Source organism: Aulonocara stuartgranti, assembly GCF_965226115.1.
Source record: "Aulonocara stuartgranti genome assembly, chromosome: 7".
Taxonomy (NCBI): Eukaryota; Metazoa; Chordata; class Actinopteri; order Cichliformes; family Cichlidae; genus Aulonocara; species Aulonocara stuartgranti.
The window spans coordinates 47,040,773-47,060,856 of NC_138945.1; the positions used below are offsets into that span (position 1 = coordinate 47,040,773).

At 40.6% G+C, this 20,084-nt stretch overlaps 2 protein-coding genes across 2 annotated transcripts in view; one reads left to right on the forward strand and one right to left on the reverse strand.

The window, feature by feature from the left end:
• The window catches only part of akip1 (A kinase (PRKA) interacting protein 1), a 50,932-nt gene extending 49,181 nt beyond the window's left edge, over nucleotides 1–1,751 (reverse strand). The window contains exon 1 of the mRNA XM_082542083.1: nucleotides 1,737–1,751. The gene's annotated coding sequence lies outside the window, so the exon portion shown is untranslated. The remainder of the gene's footprint in view (nucleotides 1–1,736) is intronic.
• Nucleotides 1,752–5,513: 3,762 nt separating this feature from the next.
• LOC309709718 (rhombotin-1-like) lies at nucleotides 5,514–19,304 on the forward strand. Its single transcript, XM_082538500.1, has 5 exons — nucleotides 5,514–6,112; nucleotides 7,611–7,824; nucleotides 11,483–11,608; nucleotides 11,947–12,055; nucleotides 18,606–19,304. The coding sequence occupies exons 1-4, from the start codon at nucleotides 6,091–6,093 to the stop codon at nucleotides 12,050–12,052; spliced, it is 468 nt and encodes a 155-aa protein (XP_082394626.1). The 5' UTR covers nucleotides 5,514–6,090; the 3' UTR covers nucleotides 12,053–12,055; nucleotides 18,606–19,304.
• The last annotated feature ends 780 nt before the right edge of the window (nucleotides 19,305–20,084 follow it).

A 20,084-nucleotide genomic window follows, 5' to 3' on the forward strand; every position in this document is an offset into this window, starting at 1 on the left:
GTCGGTCCTTTATTCACAATATGACAATAAACACACATATATTTGTGATTTCTGCATTTGATCCTGAGATGACCTGAATGCAGCAGTCACAGAACTTTCTGGATGAGTTTGTGAGATTTACTTGCTTTGTTTAAAAGCACTTTATGTCCTAAAATCTGAATTTCTTTGGCAGATTTCCCCATCCAGCTCAGCCAAGGAATCAGAACAAACAAGCTTACTCTCAGAAATCTAACCTCTTGGGAGTCCAGGTGCAGCTCTGTTACAATCAGCCAAGCCTGTCTGGTAAAGCACTTTGCTTTGTGTAAGAAATATAAAAATGTTAGTGTTATCGTCCAGTTTCCAAGAAATTCATCTTGCCATTTTCACATACTTAAGTGGAATTCAAGGTACCACAATCGTGTATGCTACCGGGAGTGAAGGACTTGGGTAACCTAAACAGCATGCATGCATTCAGTATCATGGGAAGGCTGGAGCCTATCTGGAACACAGAGAAAGATAATCATTCACGCTCACAGGCAACGGGGAGAACATGAAAGGCCTCACCAGCTGCTTGACTCAAACCCAGGACCTTCTTGGTGTAATGAAAGAAGGCGTTAAAGAGTGCTAACCACTGCACTGCCAGGCCACCCTGCTAGCATAGAGTTGTTAAAAACAAAACAAAGAAAAAAACCCACCAACTGCAGAGCAGTTAGCCCAATGATGAAAGCACTGGGTCTAAGTAGAATGCTGACTGGTTAGGCAGAAGGCTTGAATATGACTATTTTCTGTTGTTGGAGCTAAGCTAAAGGACCAACAACAGCACAAACGTAAAAGCTGACCAAAGACTGCTTTTTTCAAGATTTCTGACACCGCCCCCTGGTGACAGCACACAGCTACAGCATGTGGATGTGAGTGCAAAGCTCTCTTTACAAGCTCTGTAAAGAAAGAAAAGCAAAACAAAAAAAATGTGGTATGTGTATTGTTAATTAGTTCTGCTAGCATTAAATAAATATTTGATTTTAATTATTCTGTTTGTCATGAAAGTTTATTTTGAACAACACTTCCACAGCTTTTTGTTACGTTACTATTACTCTTTAAATGCTGATTCTAGCTGCTTAACATCTGCACTACAACCAAATTTACATGATGCCATTTAACACTGTCACATTTTTAGTTTAGCATTTTATTAGAATGCAAAATTTTGCTGGTGGAAATGGTACTAGCTTTGCAGGTGTAGCCCGGGAGCCTTTTGCTGTGAGGCTAAATGCTGACCACTAAGCCACCCTGCTGCAAAATAAATATAATGTAGAAATTTCTCCTAGATGATTTCATGAGAAGTTATCGGAATAACCAAATAGACGCACCATGATTCATCATAAATGTATACAAAAGATCATGGAGATCTATCAAATATCTGCTGCTATAGTTCATTTTGGACCAAAGGGTAGCTTTTCATTTAGCGACTGGAAAAGCTTTTGCTTCTATAAAGAGAAACGTCTATGATTTGTGTACACAGGTTGGTTCTTTTAGATTTTGTTTAAACATCCGACAAAGTTACACATAAAAAAAATACCTTCACAGCACAGTAGATGTTTGAAAATTAGCCCCAAGCCTAAATAACCCTTGTTTTTCCTCCTTTACATCTGAAACGAAAACACAGCCTGTGGTTTCACATACTGAACTATATACAGCATCCCACAAAATGCAGCAGCTTCCTGGTATTCCCTTCTCTAAATTCGGCTTTTACTTTTAAAAACTGTGCTCCCTGCAGTAGCCCCTCATGGCATTATATATGAAAACAGCCCTCCTAAAAAAAAGCATTACCTAAATTTGTATCTGCCCTTTTCACACTGAAGGCAGGATGGCAAGCTGTAGCAGATGGCCAAAAGACTTCCTATTTTCACAGACTGCTAATTAGAGCCCTAACCACAGCTCACCTTTAATGTCAGCCACAGACTGCTTTTAGTGCAATTAGCCTAATGGGGTCCGGGCCTGTGAATAGCCTGTAATATTTAGTAAGGGCCAGGCATTGCACTGGAGTTAGTGTATGTCAAAATAAAGGACAAAAGAGGTCTAACACATCGCAGAACCATTTATTACAGGAACTGATGGAGGGCGAGACTGTAACCGTGATTACCCAGAGAAACTATTTAATTAGATGCATTAATAATTGAACTAATTAGCTCCCATGTGTCTCGCAAATGAAGAGGGAACCTGGAGCTTCACTTGCACCACATCAGCTGATTAATTAGTCTGCTGATCGTTAGCTGTCTTGATGGCCTATATGCGATCAGATGAGAGGGTGGATAATGAGGAATAGTCGGTCGATGGTGCTGGTTAATTAGTGTGACCTGATCCAGGGGCCATGTTAGAACAGTTGTTGTTCACTTCCAAAAGAGAAAAAAAAAAAAAAAAGAACAGTTGTTGATGCCACAGCTTCTAATGAGGAGGATTTAGGGCCGGATGATCTATTTGGAAGCAGGCTGCAGTGTTGTTTGTGGATTTGGATGTGTACCAGCCTTGATAACCCCTTTGAAAATCACTACATTTTTCCAATAATCTGTCTACAGGGACTATGTCCAAATGTTCAATATTAACTTTAAATAATGACCTTCCCATGCCCTACTGTATTTCTATTCATAAAATTTCAATATAGTGACTTACAGCAGGTCTGGGACTTAAAAATTGCCTTTCAAGGCTATTCACAATTCATCTTTTGCATTTATATAAGGAGAAAATTGAATGCAGTAGGCTTATGATAAATCTATTTTAGATGGTTCCATAGCAAGAATTCCTATAACTACTGCGTCTAAATGTCTTAAAGATTAAATTATTCACCTTAAATAACTTATATAACATGTTCTTATAAGGAGGTAATATTATCAGTCTATTACTGAGGTTGCAAAGACATATAAATGCTCTACAGCATAATTAAAGTATCACATCATCTTATAGTATTAATCAAGACTGTGCATTATGCCAGAGGAAGTTACAGGACTATCCAAAACCAATTTGTTGTTCTTAGTGATGTTCTTAAATGGCTTTAAAAATGTGTTTTCTTCAAATGCCTGCAGTATGATTCATGACTACATTGAGTTTATTGTCCTATAACTGATTCACAATATGACATCTCTTTCAATACTATAGTATCACAAATAAATCAATCAGTTCTTTATCGAACGCCTTCGTTTTAAGATTCTTTCTCATGTTGTAAAATCATTTAAAAACAGTTTTCACAGGACTCTACGCTGTCCTGTGAAAAACTGAGTCCACCCCATGATTCAGTGGCTTGCAGAGACATCTTTAGCAGCTGCAACTTGAAGTAATAATTTTCTGTATGACTTTTTCAGTCTTTCACATTGTTGTGGAAGAATTTTTGCCCAATCTTCTTTACAACATTTCTTCAGTTCATTCAGGTTTGTGAGCATTTGTTTGTGCACAGCTCTCTTAAGGTCCCCAACAGCTTTCAATTAGGTTGAGGTCTGGACTTTGACTGGGCCATTGCAACACCTTGATTGTTTTTCTTTTCCCACTATTCTGTTGTAGAGTTGCTGCTGTGCTTGGAATCATTGTCCTTTTGCATGCCCCAATTTTGGCCTAGCTTTAGCTGTCAGACAGATGGCCTCACATTTGACTTCACAATGCTTTGGTATACAGAGGAGTTCATGGCCAACTCAGTGACTGAGTGCCAAGGTCCGGTGGCTATGAAAAAGCCCACATCATCTTCTCTCCACCAATGTACTTAACAGTCAGTATGAGGTGTTTGTGTTGATATCCTGTGGTTGGTTTTCATGCTGTGCATCAATTAATATCTTCATTTTGGTCTCCTCTTACAAGAAGTCTTGCTGAGAACTTTGCAAACATAAGCTAGACAAGGCTTTCCCCCTGACAACCCTTCCAAAACAAGCCATATTTATTCAGTCTTTTTCTAATTGTAGTGTCATTTTAACATTTAACATGCTAACTGAGGTCTGTACAGTGAGATGTGGCTCTTGGGTTTTTGCAGTTCCACTTAACATTGCATGGTCTGATCTTGGCGTTAAATTGATGGGATGTCCAATCCTGGGAAAATTGACACCTATATCAAGTGTTTTCCAGTTCCGAATAATCTTTCTCACTATAGAACGACGGACTTGAGATTATTTGCAAATGGCTTTATAACCCTTTGCAGACTGGCAGCAACACTGTCGGTTAAGCAATTGCTGATGTCTTTCTTCCTTCTCATTGTGTTCACACACCTGAATACTACAGTCCAGCAAACTGCCAAAACATCAGCTAAGTTAATCAAGTGCATTTAATTAACAGCATCTGGCCACAACATATTCTCTTCATTTTTAATGACTCCTTGCTTACGATATCACTATTATACTCGAGGAGTCAGAAGGTTATAGCAGCCAGTCTGCTGACAAATGCATTGATACATTAGTATGATAGCCTGGATAGGATCTGAGCACTTTATTTCATTAATGTTACCATGTGTATCATATGTATGCGCCACAGAACATTTGTCTGCATGCAGCGGCTCTATTCCCCACCAGTTTGAGAACCACTGCTTATCACCTATTAACAACCTGTGGTAATAGGTTTGCCAATTAGGTCATTGTGACCTTTAGCTGATGTATATTTTTATGGTTTTTGCTTAATATTTCCACATTGGGCTGCACTACCAATTTCATTGTCAGTTTTAGCTAATTTCTAGAGCTTAGATTTCCTTAAAAAATCGGCATGTAGCTTTAGGTGAGCCTACTCAAGCCCTAAACTCTTTAGTAGACACACCTTTGTTTTAATGTTTTTATGTCATACATGCTGATCATAGTCTCACGGGGACCCAAAGTATGATCATTACTTTTCTGGCATGGTCTATGCTTTTTGTGTTCTATTAACTTCTTAATTTTCCCACAAGGTCTTGCTGTATGTAATTGCTCTATTATGAAGCTTTCAGCTACTTTATTGCTCTTTTATAGGTTCCAATTTCCTGTCATATTCATGGAAGACTGAAGGTATAGACAAGCTTTTTTATGTGATCTATATTGGCATCGCCCCCACTAACCTACAATCTCTAAAGCATTACTAAAAATCTCCAGAAGAAATGATGTTGGGCTTTTAGCAGTTTAATCATGTTTTTATTCCATATTTCCCTGTTCAAGGCCATCTAAAATGATGTATTCATTTCGAAACCCGGAGTCAACGCATTAGGGTATCTTTTTAAGTATTTCCTGATTATGGCATCTGGAGATTTAATCACCTGTGTGGCTATTTCGTTTTGAAAACTGTATTACAGATACCTTTCATGGTATCTGTAATACAGTATAGTCTTAGTCCGAGCTAATCTATTACCTTTAAAAAACACCCCAAGTACATTAATAAAGGATGAACACGTTGAACAGGCGCGCGCCTGTGCACGTTCGCGCACAAAAAAGGCTCTGCATCTGTCGTGCTGAAAAGCCACAGCTTTGACTACAGGGCGCCCTGGAGATAATTGGTGTCCTTGGAGTTGAATAAGCTCATTTTAAAACACCTCAGGCCCGGGCTGTCCTGGTGTGTGACTGTGTATTGAATAATTGATTTGGAGAGGGAGGGGGCGGTTACTATCAGATCTGAACATAATGACTTTATATAATTAGCACGCAGCGTTAAAAAAACATTTGACTCTGGGAGTTTTTTGCAGTGTGAGAGAGAGACAGAGAGAGGGGAGAGAGAGAGAGAGAGAGAGAGAGAGGAGGGGGGAGGCTCGTTGTGTGCAGGAGGGCTCATTTGAGGGGAACAGCCGCAGCCTGTGCAGATAGAGAAATACTTACGCACTGACATCAGCCAAGATAATGCTAAGCCACTGTTGATTTGGGGACATCTCTACTGCAGGGCAAGGTGATACTCCGAGAAGCTGTTTTCATCCATCCACGGGCTATTTTTACGCGCGAGGGAAAAGAGAGCGACTCCGCGGCTGTTTCTCTCGGCTCTCTCTTCGGGGACTATGAAGAGCGGAGCTGAAGTTTGAGCGACTCTAGGTTCAAACAGCGCGTCCAGGCCTCAGTGTTTGTTACCGCTCTTCCACGCAGGAGAGTAAAGGCTGGTATTTCTCCCACTGTTGGATTATTGCCGTTTACCTAAAGGATGGTGCTGGACAAGGAGGAGAGTGAGTACACGTTCCCTTGCTTAAACTGGTACTCAGTAATGGGCACACCTGTGCAACACAATGCAACCCCAAGCAACTATTTTACCACATCAGGTCGATTTTGATGATGTTGACAGAATTACTGTCAACATCAGGTTACTTATATATAAACGGAAACAACACATCTCCTACAATGTCATAAAACTAGAAATAGAGATAAATGTCCCACAGACTTCCCTAATGAAGTATGTATATATATATATATATATATATATATATATATATATATATATATATATTCTTGGATGTTCGTTGTCTCATCCTGGACTGTGGTGCTGACACTCACCAGTCCCCGGCCCCCTTCCTTCCGCTTAGCGTACAGCCTCAGGGTGCTGGATTTGGGGTGAAACCCTCCATGCATGGTAAGGAGCTTTCTTGTCTTTATGTCAGTGGCTTCTATCTCCTCCTTTGGCCAGCCTATTACCCCAGCAGGGTACCTGATCACGGGCAGGGCGTACGTGTTGATGGCCCGGATCTTGTTCTTACCATTCAGCTGACTCCTCAGGACTTGCCTGACCCTCTGCTGGGGTCTATCACACCAGGCAAGACCCCAGGTGCAGGCTGTGTAAAGATGCCCCAGAGACAATCCAGCACATAACAGCAGGGTGCAAGATGCTAGCAGGCAAGGCATACATGGAACGCCATAACCAAGTGGCCGGCATAGTGTACAGGAACATCTGTGCCGAGTATAACCTGGAAGTCCCGAGGTCAAAATGGGAGATGCCCCCAAGGGTGGTGGAGAATGACCGAGCTAAGATCCTGTGGGACTTCCAGATACAGACGGACAAAATGGTGGTGGCTAACCAACCGGACATAGTGGTGGTAGACAAACAGAAGAAGACGGCCGTAGTGATCGATGTAGCGGTTCCGAATGACAGCAATATCAGGAAGAAGGAACACGAGAAGCTGGAGAAATACCAAGGGCTCAGAGAAGAGCTCGAGAGGATGTGGAGGGTGAAGGTAACGGTGGTCCCCGAGGTAATCGGAGCACTAGGTGCGGTGACTCCCAAGCTAGGCGAGTGGCTCCAGCAGATCCCGGGAACAACATCGGAGATCTCTGTCCAGAAGAGCGCAGTCCTGGGAACAGCTAAGATACTGCGCAGGACCCTCAAGCTCCCAGGCCTCTGGTAGAGGACCCGAGCTTGAAGGATAAACCGCCCGCAGGGGCGTGCTGGGTGTTTTTATATATATATATATATATATATATATATATATATATATATATATATATATATATATGTATATATATATATATATATATGCTTGCTCTATTATACTCTATTATATTGTTAATGTGCAACAATTAAAAAAATAGATTGCAGAAAAAGCCCTTATTGACATTCACTCTTTGTGTCTCATTCCTGACAGAAAACTAACACTGAATCTCCTCTGTCTGTCTCTGTGTCTGTCTCTGTGTCTGTCTCTGTGTCTGTCTGTTTCTTGGCCTTTTTCCTGCCAGGTGTGTCTCTTGTGTCCCTCCAGTCCAGAGAAAAGCCGAGGGGCTGCGCCGGCTGTAATGGGAAGATACGGGACCGCTTCATGCTTCAGGCGTTAGACAGATACTGGCATGAGGACTGTCTGAAGTGTGCCTGCTGTGACTGCCGCTTGGGCCGGCTGGGCTCCACACTCTACACCCGGGCCAACCTCATCCTTTGCCGCAGAGACTACCTGAGGTACGGCTCCCATATGTGAAATGTGAGCGTTTTTCTTAGAGAATGGTACTACGATATCAAAGTGAAGCAAGTGGCCCTCACAGGCAATCAAGTGTCCACAATCGCCAACACGTCAGTAAATAAATTAAATCTGTCCAAGCATCATTTGACAGTGTTTGGATGTGGTGTGCTTGAGAGGGAATGTTTTGAGTCACCATATTTTGACTCTGCGTTACAGTCTTGTGGAAAAATACTTGTTTGTTTTTCCCTGTGAAAGGGTTTATCCTGCAGGGTGACAGAGTTAACGGTTACATTATCCAAACATGGACTAGTTTTGAGGTTTATGGGTTCAAGAGCACAAATAAGAACATCAGCTGTCTGCAGTAAACTTGCACAGACATAAGCATCTTGTATGCAGCATAAGAAAGAAAAGGCAGAACAGTGAAGCTTGCACTTTGTAAATGTTTCCGTTGTCTCTTATAGTTCTTAACATGGGCTTTGATAATGGTTAATTTCGTCCTAAGAAGACATGTAGCTGGAGACATCAGTCTTTAAAGGGTGATATTAGCTGTGATTATGCTGTGGATATGAAGTTTTATCAAGTTTGTGTTGGTACTTCAGTAGAATGAACAGTTGATGCTTTTCAATTTCAATACACTTTTATTTAGATAGTGCCAAATCACAAACAACTCAATTTTTGTTATAAGTTAAAGACCCTTCAATGATAGAGAGAAAACCTCAACAATCAGACAACTCCCTATGAGTAAGCACTTGGCGACAGTGGGAAAGGAAAACTCCCTTTTAACAGGAAGAAACCTCTGGCAGAACCAGCTCAGGGAGGGTCGGCCATCTGCTGTGACTGGGCAGGGGTGAGGGGAGGGAGAGAAGAAAAAAAGAGAAGAGAAAAAGAGAATCAAAGAATAATAATAACTAATGATTTTATAAACTCATACAAAGTGGATAGTTTCATCAAGGAGCAGCACCACAGACTGCAGGTGTGAAAAATGAAGCCAAAGCAGGTGTTCATCTGGACTGAAAGCACTACATCCAGATGAACAGAATCAACTTTTTGGGATTATCTTACATGGATGACTAAGCATGCATCAAGACATGACACTGCTTAATTTTTTCCTCAATAAAAATTTTCCTAGTGAGTTCATGGTTTGATACGCTTGCCTTAAGTTCCCTTTATGTTCCCATGTTATTAATTTACCAAGTTCTTGCCCCAATTAGAGTAAAACTGACTATAAAGCAGGATCTCCTTCAGGGTTTGGCCACCTCATGATTACGGTGCACGGCCATCTGTACAATATCTGAAGTTATTCTGCACCTTTTGTGACTATGATTTGGTCCAGGATGACTATACAGGTAAGTATGTTTCAATGTACTTGGGGTTTAAATAGATTTCTACCTTAGCCTTTTTAAAACCATCAACCTTTTCTAAACAAACCTTGTCTGCATCAACGGGCTCCACTCAGAGTTATATGCCTCTGCTTTTTCTTGCCTAGAAATAATGATATCTGGTGTCAGGTCAGCAAGAGAACTCCTGATATCGCAGCCACATTGCTGAACTCATGTGTTAGTCTCATGTACAATCCAGCTGGATTTGGTTGGAGCTAAGTCGCTCATTAGCTGCACTGCACTTAGGAGACCAAAACCCCTTTTGACAGTTAAATTGGCTAGATTGCCTCCTGTTTTCCTCATCATTGCAAGGGTGCAGACCAAAGGCCTTTGAAGAGTGGGATTAAAACCATGTGATTTCTTTTAATTGGACCATTTGTAGAGAATTAGCATTGAGCTTCGTAGCCTCGTTAAGGAGCAGGAAAAAAACCCACCAGGTGCCTGACTCGAGCTCGTTAGATCAGAACATTCTGTTAATTAGGTCTCACTTTTGTTCTCACGTTGGTCACTCATTTGATGACGTTTTCCATTTGTAATCCAGGGCTGCTCAGTGCTTTTCTCCCTTATTACATGGATGACCTTTTTCCATAAGGGTTCCTCCAAAGCCCCCTTTTTCTATTTGGCCTCTAATGGAATATGGAAATCAGCAGCAGCCACTTGTCTTCGTGTGTGCCGGGCTCTTGGGGAGTTATTTGGTCATTCTGTTAGAGGTGAATAAGCGGTGAGGCCATCTGCAGCTGGCCAGCACAAAGCATTTATAGCAACACAGTTTGTTCTCAGGTGGTCTGAGGACAAGGTTCAAAAGTTGCCAGATAAATTTGGGGTTTCAGAAGAGAGTAATAAATTGACTTTCTTCTTAAAGCAACTGACATTTCATATAAATCGTGACATTTTCATATCAGTTAATCTCTATTTTGCTGCTCTCTATCAGCAGTAATGCATTAGTGATAGAGCTCATATCCAGTTTATGAAAACTCTCACATTTGATATTCTGAACGCTCACATATGTGAAGAAAAAAGATTAGTGCAGAAATAACAGATGTTTGAAGAGAATAGATGGAAAGTTGTAACCCTACCTTCACCCAGTGTTGGCAGAGCAACACTGTTAAAACAATGGAGTGTACTGACTTTTTTCCAGGCTTGCTAACTGTAGTGCTATACCTCTAACCTCTTAACATGCCTCAGATTGTTGCCGACCTATGTAGGGTTAGGGACATAGTTTAGGTTCTGAATTTATGGGACATTTACCAAATGAAAAACATTTAAGAGAAAAACTGTAATGTCAGAACATATCAGACGTTGTTGGAGACATTTTATAGTATAATCAGCTGTTGATGAGCTAACCAGATTTTAAAAATGAACCTTTAATGCTGAACTATTGTAAATAAATGGAGGAAATGGAGAAAGAACATATCATAGGCTAAGAGGTATTCAGTGTATTGCTAATACTGATCACTGATCACAGCAGATATCTGTCCAACCCGGATGCTGGAGGTGTCTTCCGAATAAAAGAGTTTTTCCTTCCCACTATCACCAAGTGCTGCTAATAGGGGGTCGTGTGACTGTTGGGGTTTTCATGCAATTTTTACTACGCAACATAAAGAGCTTTGAGGTGATTATTTGTTGTGATATAGCTAAAACTGATTTTAACTGACTTACTGGAGTTTGTGTGATGCATTACAAACCCTGTGGTTTTCTCATTATCTGTCCACATGGGGTGTCTGGACTAATTTTGGCAACAAAGCTGAAACAATTAATCATACATGCCATTTGACAAGTAAAAACATGAAACGTTTTCTGCAGAAATTCAAGCTTTTCTTGCCTTTCGCTCACATTCCAGCTTTTTGACTGTCGAGTCTGCAGATTGGTTGATAATAAACTTAATGGTTAGTTGCAGCCATAGCTTAATGACACAGCTCCAGATCTTATTATGAGAAGCTCATACTATCATCTCCTCATAATTACTACTAGAGGCGCGATTTGAATGGTTTTTCACACTTGGCTGCACTTATATGTATATAATGTGGGCTCTGCATTAGGGGGAGTGGAAACAGCCATCAATAATCAGGAAACGCAGTGCGGTTCACCGCTATAAATCAGTAATTGAAGTGATTATTTGCGAACGGTGCTCGAGCATCATCTGTGATGCTCTCTGGGACACACAGGCTACCTTTTGTCCTCTAGTTCAGTGTTTTTTTTCCTTCTGCAGCTCCTGGCTGAAATGTATCTGTGTTTGTCCAGATTACAGGCCTGTTTGTTGCCCTCTCTCCCTCTGCAGGCTCTTTGGGGTGACGGGGAACTGTGCAGCCTGCAGTAAGCTGATCCCTGCCTTTGAGATGGTGATGAGAGCCAGAGACAACGTCTACCATTTAGACTGCTTTGCCTGTCAGCTCTGCCGCCAGAGGTAAGATTAGGGTAGCAATTAGCCAGGGAGATCAAATTCAGTTGACTTATCTCGGAGATGTACTGGTGAGCTCACTGGTCATTAAGAGCATATTAGCAGTGCACCGTAATCACAATGCAATGAAATCCCCTTCACTTGAAAAACTTCAAGGGGTTAAAGACTTTGTATATCACTCAGACAGTTAATCAGGCAGCAGTCATGCAAGATTAAATTTCTAAGCATCATTGCTACAGATGTATGCTGAAAATATGCCTGAAATGCTCCTCTGGGACCTCATCATTCACTTTGGCTGTAGCAAGAACCAAGACCCAGTTCCATATTTTGATTTCTCTCTGCAGATTTTGCGTGGGAGACAAGTTTTTCCTCAAGAACAACATGATCCTGTGCCAGCTGGACTATGAGGGGGGCCATCTTAATGGCAGCACCGAGAGGCAGCCTCAGTAAGAGGTAATATTCTGATGACGGTGAATTACAGCTCCAGACACACGGTCTGACAGTTTGAACTAAACCATGCACTTAAATAATAGGAAGGTATACAAGTGAGCGCCCAGGATCATCCCAAATATGTCCACATGCAGACACGAGAGTCCCTAACAAGACGTTGCGAATTTAAAATTCCTGCAGAGAAAAGTTTAGTGTGTTTTCCACATTATGTGACATTCAGGCATAAATGTGGGAATCTCTTAGCCACATATTAATCAGACTGAATATTTTACAGACTTTGCACAAGGTTTTACCGCTTGACAGGCATCTTAAGCATCTGCATTTTAGACCTGAACTTTTCCAGTACTTAACAGACATGTGAAAATTTGGACCTCACTTTAACCTCACTTAAACATGCAAGCCTCCCCATATTAAGTCTTTGTGTGGTTAGATTGCGCCGATTTAAATAGTAAATAGTAAATGGATTGCTTCTTATGCACTGATCGGGCATAACGTTATGACCACCTGCCTAATATTGTGCTGGACCTGTCAAGGCCGTAAAGGTGTGCTGTGGTATCTGGCACCATGACGCTAGCACAGAGCCTTTAAGTCCTGTAAGTTGCAAGCAGACTTGTTTGTCCGGCACGTCCCACAGATGCACATGGACACCAGCATCCACGTGATGTTGCTTTGTGATCCAGTTTTTATACTCAGGTGCCCATTGTTAGTGCTTTCAGTGGAGGACAGGGGTCTCTTTGGATATGACTGTGGCTATCCCATACATAACAAACTGTGATGCACTGTGTATTCTGACACCTTTCTACCAGCAGCATTAACCTTTTCAGCAGTTTGAGCCACAGTTGCTTGTCTGTTTGATCGGCCCACACGTGCAGCCTTCAATCCTCCTATGTATCAGTGTGCTTTGGCCTCCCGTGTCCCTGTTGCTAGTTTACCACTGTTTCTTCCTTGGAACACCTTTGATAGATACTGACCACTACAGGCTGAGAACACCCCACAAGAGCTGCAGTTTTGGAGATGCTCTGAACCAGTCACATAGCCATCACAATCTGAAGCTTGTCTAACTTGCTCAAATTGTTACTCTTGCCCATTTTTCCTGCTTCTAACACATCAGCTTTGAGGAGAAAATGTTCACTTGCTCTCTAATATATATCCCGCCCACTAACTGGTGCCATGATGGAGAGATACTCAGTGCTATTCACTTCACCTGTCTGTGGTCATAATGTTATGCCTGATTGGTGTATAGGGCTTTTCTACTCTACTTGAACACTCAGAGTGCTTTGTACTATATGTCTCATTCAACCTGGCATGCAGACTGAAACAGGTCTTAAAAAATGGTCTGAAATTCATTTGTGAAACCAGCTTTGGTAGCACCTGTCCTATCTAAATGAATGGTGGGAGAGCTGTAACTTTTATTTCAGCTGTTACCATCTTGTAGTGAAGCAACAGTCAAATGTGATTTGAAACAAACCTAAATTTCAACCCTTTGGTGTGTTTGCCTCAAAAAATCATTTTCAACCCCAATATTTAAATTTGCTATGCATGCATGTTACTTGGCTTTATAGATGGCTCAATCAAAAATCAATCCTTATGATCAACATCTCTGGCTGCAGTAATACTTAATACTGATCTACTGTGTGAATATGTCAGTGTAACATCTGACATAGGGAGGCCGGTATCTTTGCAGTAATACATTTCTTCTGTATATTTCCGTTCAGAAAAATTGTAATTGTGTGAAATTTCAGAATTTCCTTTCAAGATTATTTTGCAAACATTCTGGCCCAAGTAAATCTCCAAAAAGTTAATTCTGTTCATCTGGACGTGGCGTTTTCTGGGAGAAACGTTTCGTCACTCATCCAAGTGACTTCTTCAGTCTCAGCTGACTGCAGGTTTCATCTTATAAACAGTACATTTGCATAATGACTGAAACCAGCCCAGTGAAGGAACAATGGGCTGGGAGGTCAGTTCCTTAATCTTACGTGAAAAGGGAAAGACCATCTGTGAATCGAGGAGGGGGCCTAAGGGTACATCTTTCGCCATCATACAATGCTGTGATTGCAGCCATTCCCTAACTGTCTGTGAACGGTACTCATGGCCATTGATCAGTGGGCTTTGATCAGTGGGTTTTGGTCAGTGGTTGTTGATCAATGGTCATGAGAATTTGCATAATTAAGATTAAGGAACTGACCTCCCAGCCCATTGTTCCTTCACTGGGCTGGTTTCAGTCATTATGCAAATGTACTGTTTATAAGATGAAACCTGCAGTCAGCTGAGACTGAAGAAGTCACTTGGATGAGTGACGAAACGTTTCTCCCACAAAACGCTACGTCCAGATGAACAGAATCAACTTTTTGGACACTGACTATCCACTATATCAAAGTATAAATCAGTATAGGCATGTAAAGCTTTAGTGTGGTTCTGAGTACGGCTTTTTCTTTGAAGTAACTGATTAATAATTCTCTGCTTGATATTGGTCCCCAAAGGATATCTTCTTGGCTACTTTAGGAAGATTAATATGTTTGCTTTTATGAAATTTATCAGTAGTAAAACTAAGGGAGTGCGCTGTGCTTAAAGAAATATGAGCTTCCAGATCACTTTTTGTGATTCACACAGAATTAATTAGTACAGTGTGTACTTTGCAATGTGCTAAGCAAGGCTCAAGGGTCTTAAGCAAAGCGAAAATGTTTATTCCAGCCATTAAAACGCTGGATAAAGCTTCCAACATTGCAAGTATTTCTCCCTCACTGTCAGATATACTGTCCAGTGCTGTAATAATGGGAGCGTTACAATGGGACAACATATTCATTGTGGTTGGAGATGTTCTCTGCACTGCAACCCTGTAACTCCACTTAAACTCGTGTATTCTTGCTTGTTATTAGAGAGAATTTAAGCTTTACATACATGACAAAATGACCCATCGCTGCTGTTCTGGTTCTAGTCGTGGGGGGACTGAAGCCTATCCCAACTACAATAGGACGAGAGGCGGGGTACACACTGTACAGGTTGTCAGTCTTCGCACCCACATCTACACCTATGGGCAATTTAGAATCACCAATTAACCTAACATGTCTTTGGACTGTGGGAGGAAGCCGGAGTACCCGGAAAGAACCCATACAAACACGGGGAACTCCACACAGAAAGACTCCAGCCAGATGGTGGGGTCAAGTCAAGACCTTCTTGCTGTGAGGCAACAGTTCTAAACACCGTGCTGCCAGAGAATAATCATAATAATTCTGTCCTTATCTGTAGAACTCTTTATAAAGTTGTTAACTGTAGTCACATAAATCCTGTGGAACTACATCCTGGGCTCTGCCTTTTGTAAACCCCTAGATGGGCATGTGAGCGGTGTTGGGCTATGAGTGCAAAGGGTTTGAGGAAAGCTGAAAGCAGGCAATCCACAAATATGAAGTTTTCAAGGTCAGAAACATTCCCAAAAGCCACCAGCGGCCCAACATATCATTATGATACTAATTGTACTACTACAGCAGTAAAATACACACCATCGCCCTGCACGATTGGACACTGGAAGCTGAGAGTTACTTGTGAATGATTTCTGATCTTCCAGTTAATGTTGAAAAATCTTGCAGATATCATTTGTTTTCAAAAAAGAAACATCTTTATGTATTCAGGGACATAAACACCAGAGTATTCAAGGTTTTAGGCAAGTATATTGTTAACTCAGGTTAAAAATGAGGTAACTTTATTACAAATGCAGACAGATGTTTGTCATATGCTGCATGTTTTGCTTGGAGCTCTCTAAAATGGGAGTCTACTTTAGATATGTGGCCCCAACCCTGTAATTTTGATAAAATGGATACAGTGAAAGCTTTTTGGCTTCGTAAGGTTGTAACTCTTTATAAATGTTCTCTCGAGATCCAAGTAGCTTTGTTGATGTAGGATGTTTTTTTTTTAATCTTTTTCCTTTTTGAGTCTTCATGAATGTGACCACTGGACGACTGCACATGTGTGTTTTTCCACCTTCAAGCAGCTGATTAACATGTAGATTAAAAAAAGCATAAAAATAATAATAAAAAAAAACACTACAAAGAACATTTTATTGTGAAAAATAATAAAGATAAAAACATGTTTGTGTTCCACTGAACACAAACTTGGAAATAAAATTGTGCTTTGTTGTGAGAAAACAACCTTTGGTGAAAGTAAAGCAGAAGTAAATAAAGTATAGAGAGCAGGTAAATTCATCTACACTCCAATTGGGAGAATTAAATATTAATTATTCTCCTGAGTTTTTTAAAACAAGTGTTAAAGTTTTTAGGTTACATTTCTGTGAGTTGCTTTCAATGCAGTGCAGTTGTTGTTATAGTTACTGAACAGCACACGTTGCTCAGAACATTATTTGAAATACAAATTTTATGTAAAAACACAAACTTCTGTGGCTTCTGTGAGCAAATAAAGGATTGCATTCATCATAGAACTGCAGCATGTTTTTGTTTATGGCTATGGAAAAAACAGTGCACTGATCTCTGACCATCAGAGGCCTTTAATACAAAGCAGGATTTCATCTTACCTGGGTAACCCTCGGTTATCTGCACTAAAAAGTTCACTTCTTAATAGGGTACTGGGTGGGTACTGGGACTGAGGTCGCGTTCTAGATTACAGATCAGCAGCTATGAAATCCCTGCCTACAAAACAATCATAGCATCACTATTCCTGGAGGATCCCTCTGACCTCTGAGCACAGATAGAAGGTTTTCATTAGCATCTAATGTCTTCGTGTTTCCCTGTTGATCAGTAAGAAATATAAATTCTTATCTTTTCAAGTTGGCAACAAACAAATTTATTTATTTTTTTTCATGGATAGATGATCCTAGTCTCGGTGACCAAAATGCTTAAAGTGCAAACGCACATCCAAACAGCACTTTTAAAGCTAGACTGCTGCACACTGCTTTTCCTCTCGTACCACTCATGTTGTTGACAGTAGTATGAGACAGTCAGCATTATCAATACAACCTCTTCATATTTTTCTCACAATTTGTAAAATTAGCTACTTTGTTGCCAGTGCACTTATCCATAATTATAACATAAACTCTTTCATGTGAGCGTCCAAGGGGAACCCTTGGCTAATTGAATGAGTTAATAGCCTACTTCGTGTGACCGCTTATCCAATTTTCTAGGAGGTGTCTTCCTGTTAAAAGGGAGTTTTTCCTTCCCACTGTCACCAAGTGCTTATTCATAGGGGGGACATCTGGTTGTTGAGGTTTTCTCTGCATTATTGTGGGGTCTTTACTGTATAATATAAAATTGACTATTGTGATATGAATTGAATTGAATTGAATTGAATTGAATTGAAGATAAAAGCATAAAAACCTGTGTAGGTTTAAAAAGCCTTAAGGGAGAGAAAATGGCAAAATAAAATGAGTCTATTTTTTAATTTGAATGCATAGAGGCAATTAATCTCAGGTCAGCAGGCAGCCTGTTCCAAAGAACAGAACAACTGGAAGCATCTTCAGAATACTTTGATGTGATTCTAGGAACATTTAAAAGTTCTCCACCTGATGACCTGAGAGGTCTGACTGGGTTGTAAACAGTGAACAAGTGAGAGCTGTACCAGGGGGACAGACCATTGAGACCTGTGTGAACTAATAGTAGGATTTAAAAGGAAATTCTATGTTGGGACTGAAACTCTGTGAATCACTGTTGAGCTTCAGCTCACTGATGACTTTAGCGTGACCATTTCTGTGGATCTAAATCCTGATTGGTACTTATCACAAACACTTCAAGTTGAATTCTCCATTTAGTTGTTTGCAAAGTATGTTTTCAAATATTCTGCTGAGGAAAGAAAGATTAGAAATAGGTCTGTAATTATGAATTACCAATTACTAAGTCATTTTTCTTGAGCGGCAGTGTGATTACAGCACATTTGTGAGAAATATGGAAAGTGCAGGTCTGCAGAGAGCTGCTGATAATATTTACTAAAGGATTTGTAAAACAGTGATATACTGATTTGAATAGTTTGGTGTGAATGGGTTCAAGTAAAGAGGTGCAAGCTTTTAACTGATGAATCATTTCTTCGAGATCTTAGAAGTCTAAAAAGCAGCAGGGAAACAAAACAGGAAAAGGGCAGGCTGAACAGTCAAAGACAGGTGAAAGATAACAAGGGCAGGGGAAACAGACGCAAAGGATGGAAAAGAAAGATGAAGTGAAGCCACAAGAAAAGCAATTACCAAAATAAAACAGGAAGTGGAAAGACAGAAGACAAGAAAACTAATACAGGCAAATCAAACAGGTAGGACGACACTGTAATAAATAAAAGAGAATTAAACGCTTATGAGGCCAAAACTATCATCGGCAGCAACAGCTTTGTTAAACTTTCATATTCGTGTTCATTATGAGAGCTGAGCATGAAATAAATTATGTATTTAGCATGTTTTTACCTGTTGAAAGTACCCTTGTAGCCCACAGTGTATTGTTCATAATACAAAACCATTGTTTTGCTATTACACTGCAGTTACTGGATACATGAAGCTGATGATATTGTTTCTTGTGAAGCCCCCAGACCTCACTCTGACATATTTGATGTTTTCCATCTCTCTCTGCAGATCAGAGAAAGGACCACTGTGAGCCAGCTGGACTATGAAACTCACAGCAGCACACACCTCATCAGCTTCTTGTTTCAGACTGAACTGTATGGAAAAAAAGAAAAAAAAAGAAAAAAAACATTGATTGAACACATTTCCAGCAGCCCAACTTTGAACTCTTTATTCCAGAGCTGCGTGACTATTTCCCTTAAAGCTGACAGTTCTGATCAGATGGACTTGAGATCGACTGGGGAGTGAAAACGGGGTAGTGAAACTATCAGAAGATATTTTCCAGAGGACCTAATGTGGACGGTGAACAGAAAAAGAGTGAACTAGTGTTTGCAAATAATTCATAGTCTACTTCACCAAATGTGAAACACTAGATGGATGGAAAGAAGTCAGCCAGGCCACACATAGCACCAACCAAGTCATCCATCAAAGAAAAATACAAAGTTCCCTCTGATTGTCAGATCGCTCTGGCAGTCACTGAAGTGTCTTTTGTGGTGAACCCCACCCAGCTGGCTCGAAGGAAGCCCCGAAACAAACGGAAACTTTAGCAAAGATTGTTTGGCTCTGTTCAGCAACTGAGGAGTACCAGCTCCATCTCCCCGCCTCTCCTCTCTGAAGCCTCGAATGGGACTTCGAGCCCACTCTAGTTTTGTTCTCATTCTGCTCGCAAGCTGTTGTTTTCTTGACTAATTAAACTGGATTTGAATTTCACTTTGTGTGCTCATGGTTTTTTGTTTTTTTGTATGTACTGAGATTGCCAGTAATGGGTGGGAAAAGACATGTCGCCAGAGGGAATTAACAGTCTAAATATTCCCTTCAAATGTACAAAAGTAATAACTTGTCTCGTAAAAAAAATCGAATACAAAATCAAATGTGCTTCCTTCAGACGATGAATATGCAAATGGTTCATTTTCCAAGACGGCATAAAACATGTGCACAGCATTTTCCTGCTTCAGTAAAATCTGAGCATCCCGCTCATATCAGACAGGAATTGGGAAAAAAAATCACACTCTTATGTCCAAGGGTTGAACTCAGATTTAGAAAAAACATTTACTGTTCAGTGGCCTGCCCCACAACTTCACTCTTACTGCTCTTACGGCAACATTTAAGCCCAGAAACAGTCCCTGTTTTCAGAGATAAAAACATTTAAAGCCTTCTGTACACCTGCTCTCTACCAAGTCCATGTTAAGGGTTAGTCCGCATGCATGGTGCAGTTGATTTAGCAGGGAACTTTAGGATTCACTTAGTTAGGTTTTTACCATGGGATACCTCTAACAAATACACTTTCTAAATTTCTCCCTACTGCATCTTTAAGGAGCAGAAAAGCAGGGAGAGACGAAGGAGACAACAAAAGGTATGTGTGAGTGGGACGACGCAGTACATGAAATAGTGTCAACCTTTTGGAAAACATCATATTTACAACTGCGGCATCTTCTTTTTAGGTATAATATCAGTTACACGAAAGCTGAAGTTTTACTGTGGGAGTCATAT

Excerpts from the sequence above, each read along its gene's own strand:
- LOC309709718 (XM_082538500.1), top strand. The coding sequence starts at position 6,091 with ATGGTGCTGGACAAGGAGGAGA. Across the intron at positions 6,113-7,610 it reads GGTGCTGGACAAGGAGGAGA|GTGTGTCTCTTGTGTCCCTC; the intron begins GTGAGTACACGT and ends TTTTCCTGCCAG. Across the intron at positions 11,609-11,946 it reads TGTCAGCTCTGCCGCCAGAG|ATTTTGCGTGGGAGACAAGT; the intron begins GTAAGATTAGGG and ends TTCTCTCTGCAG.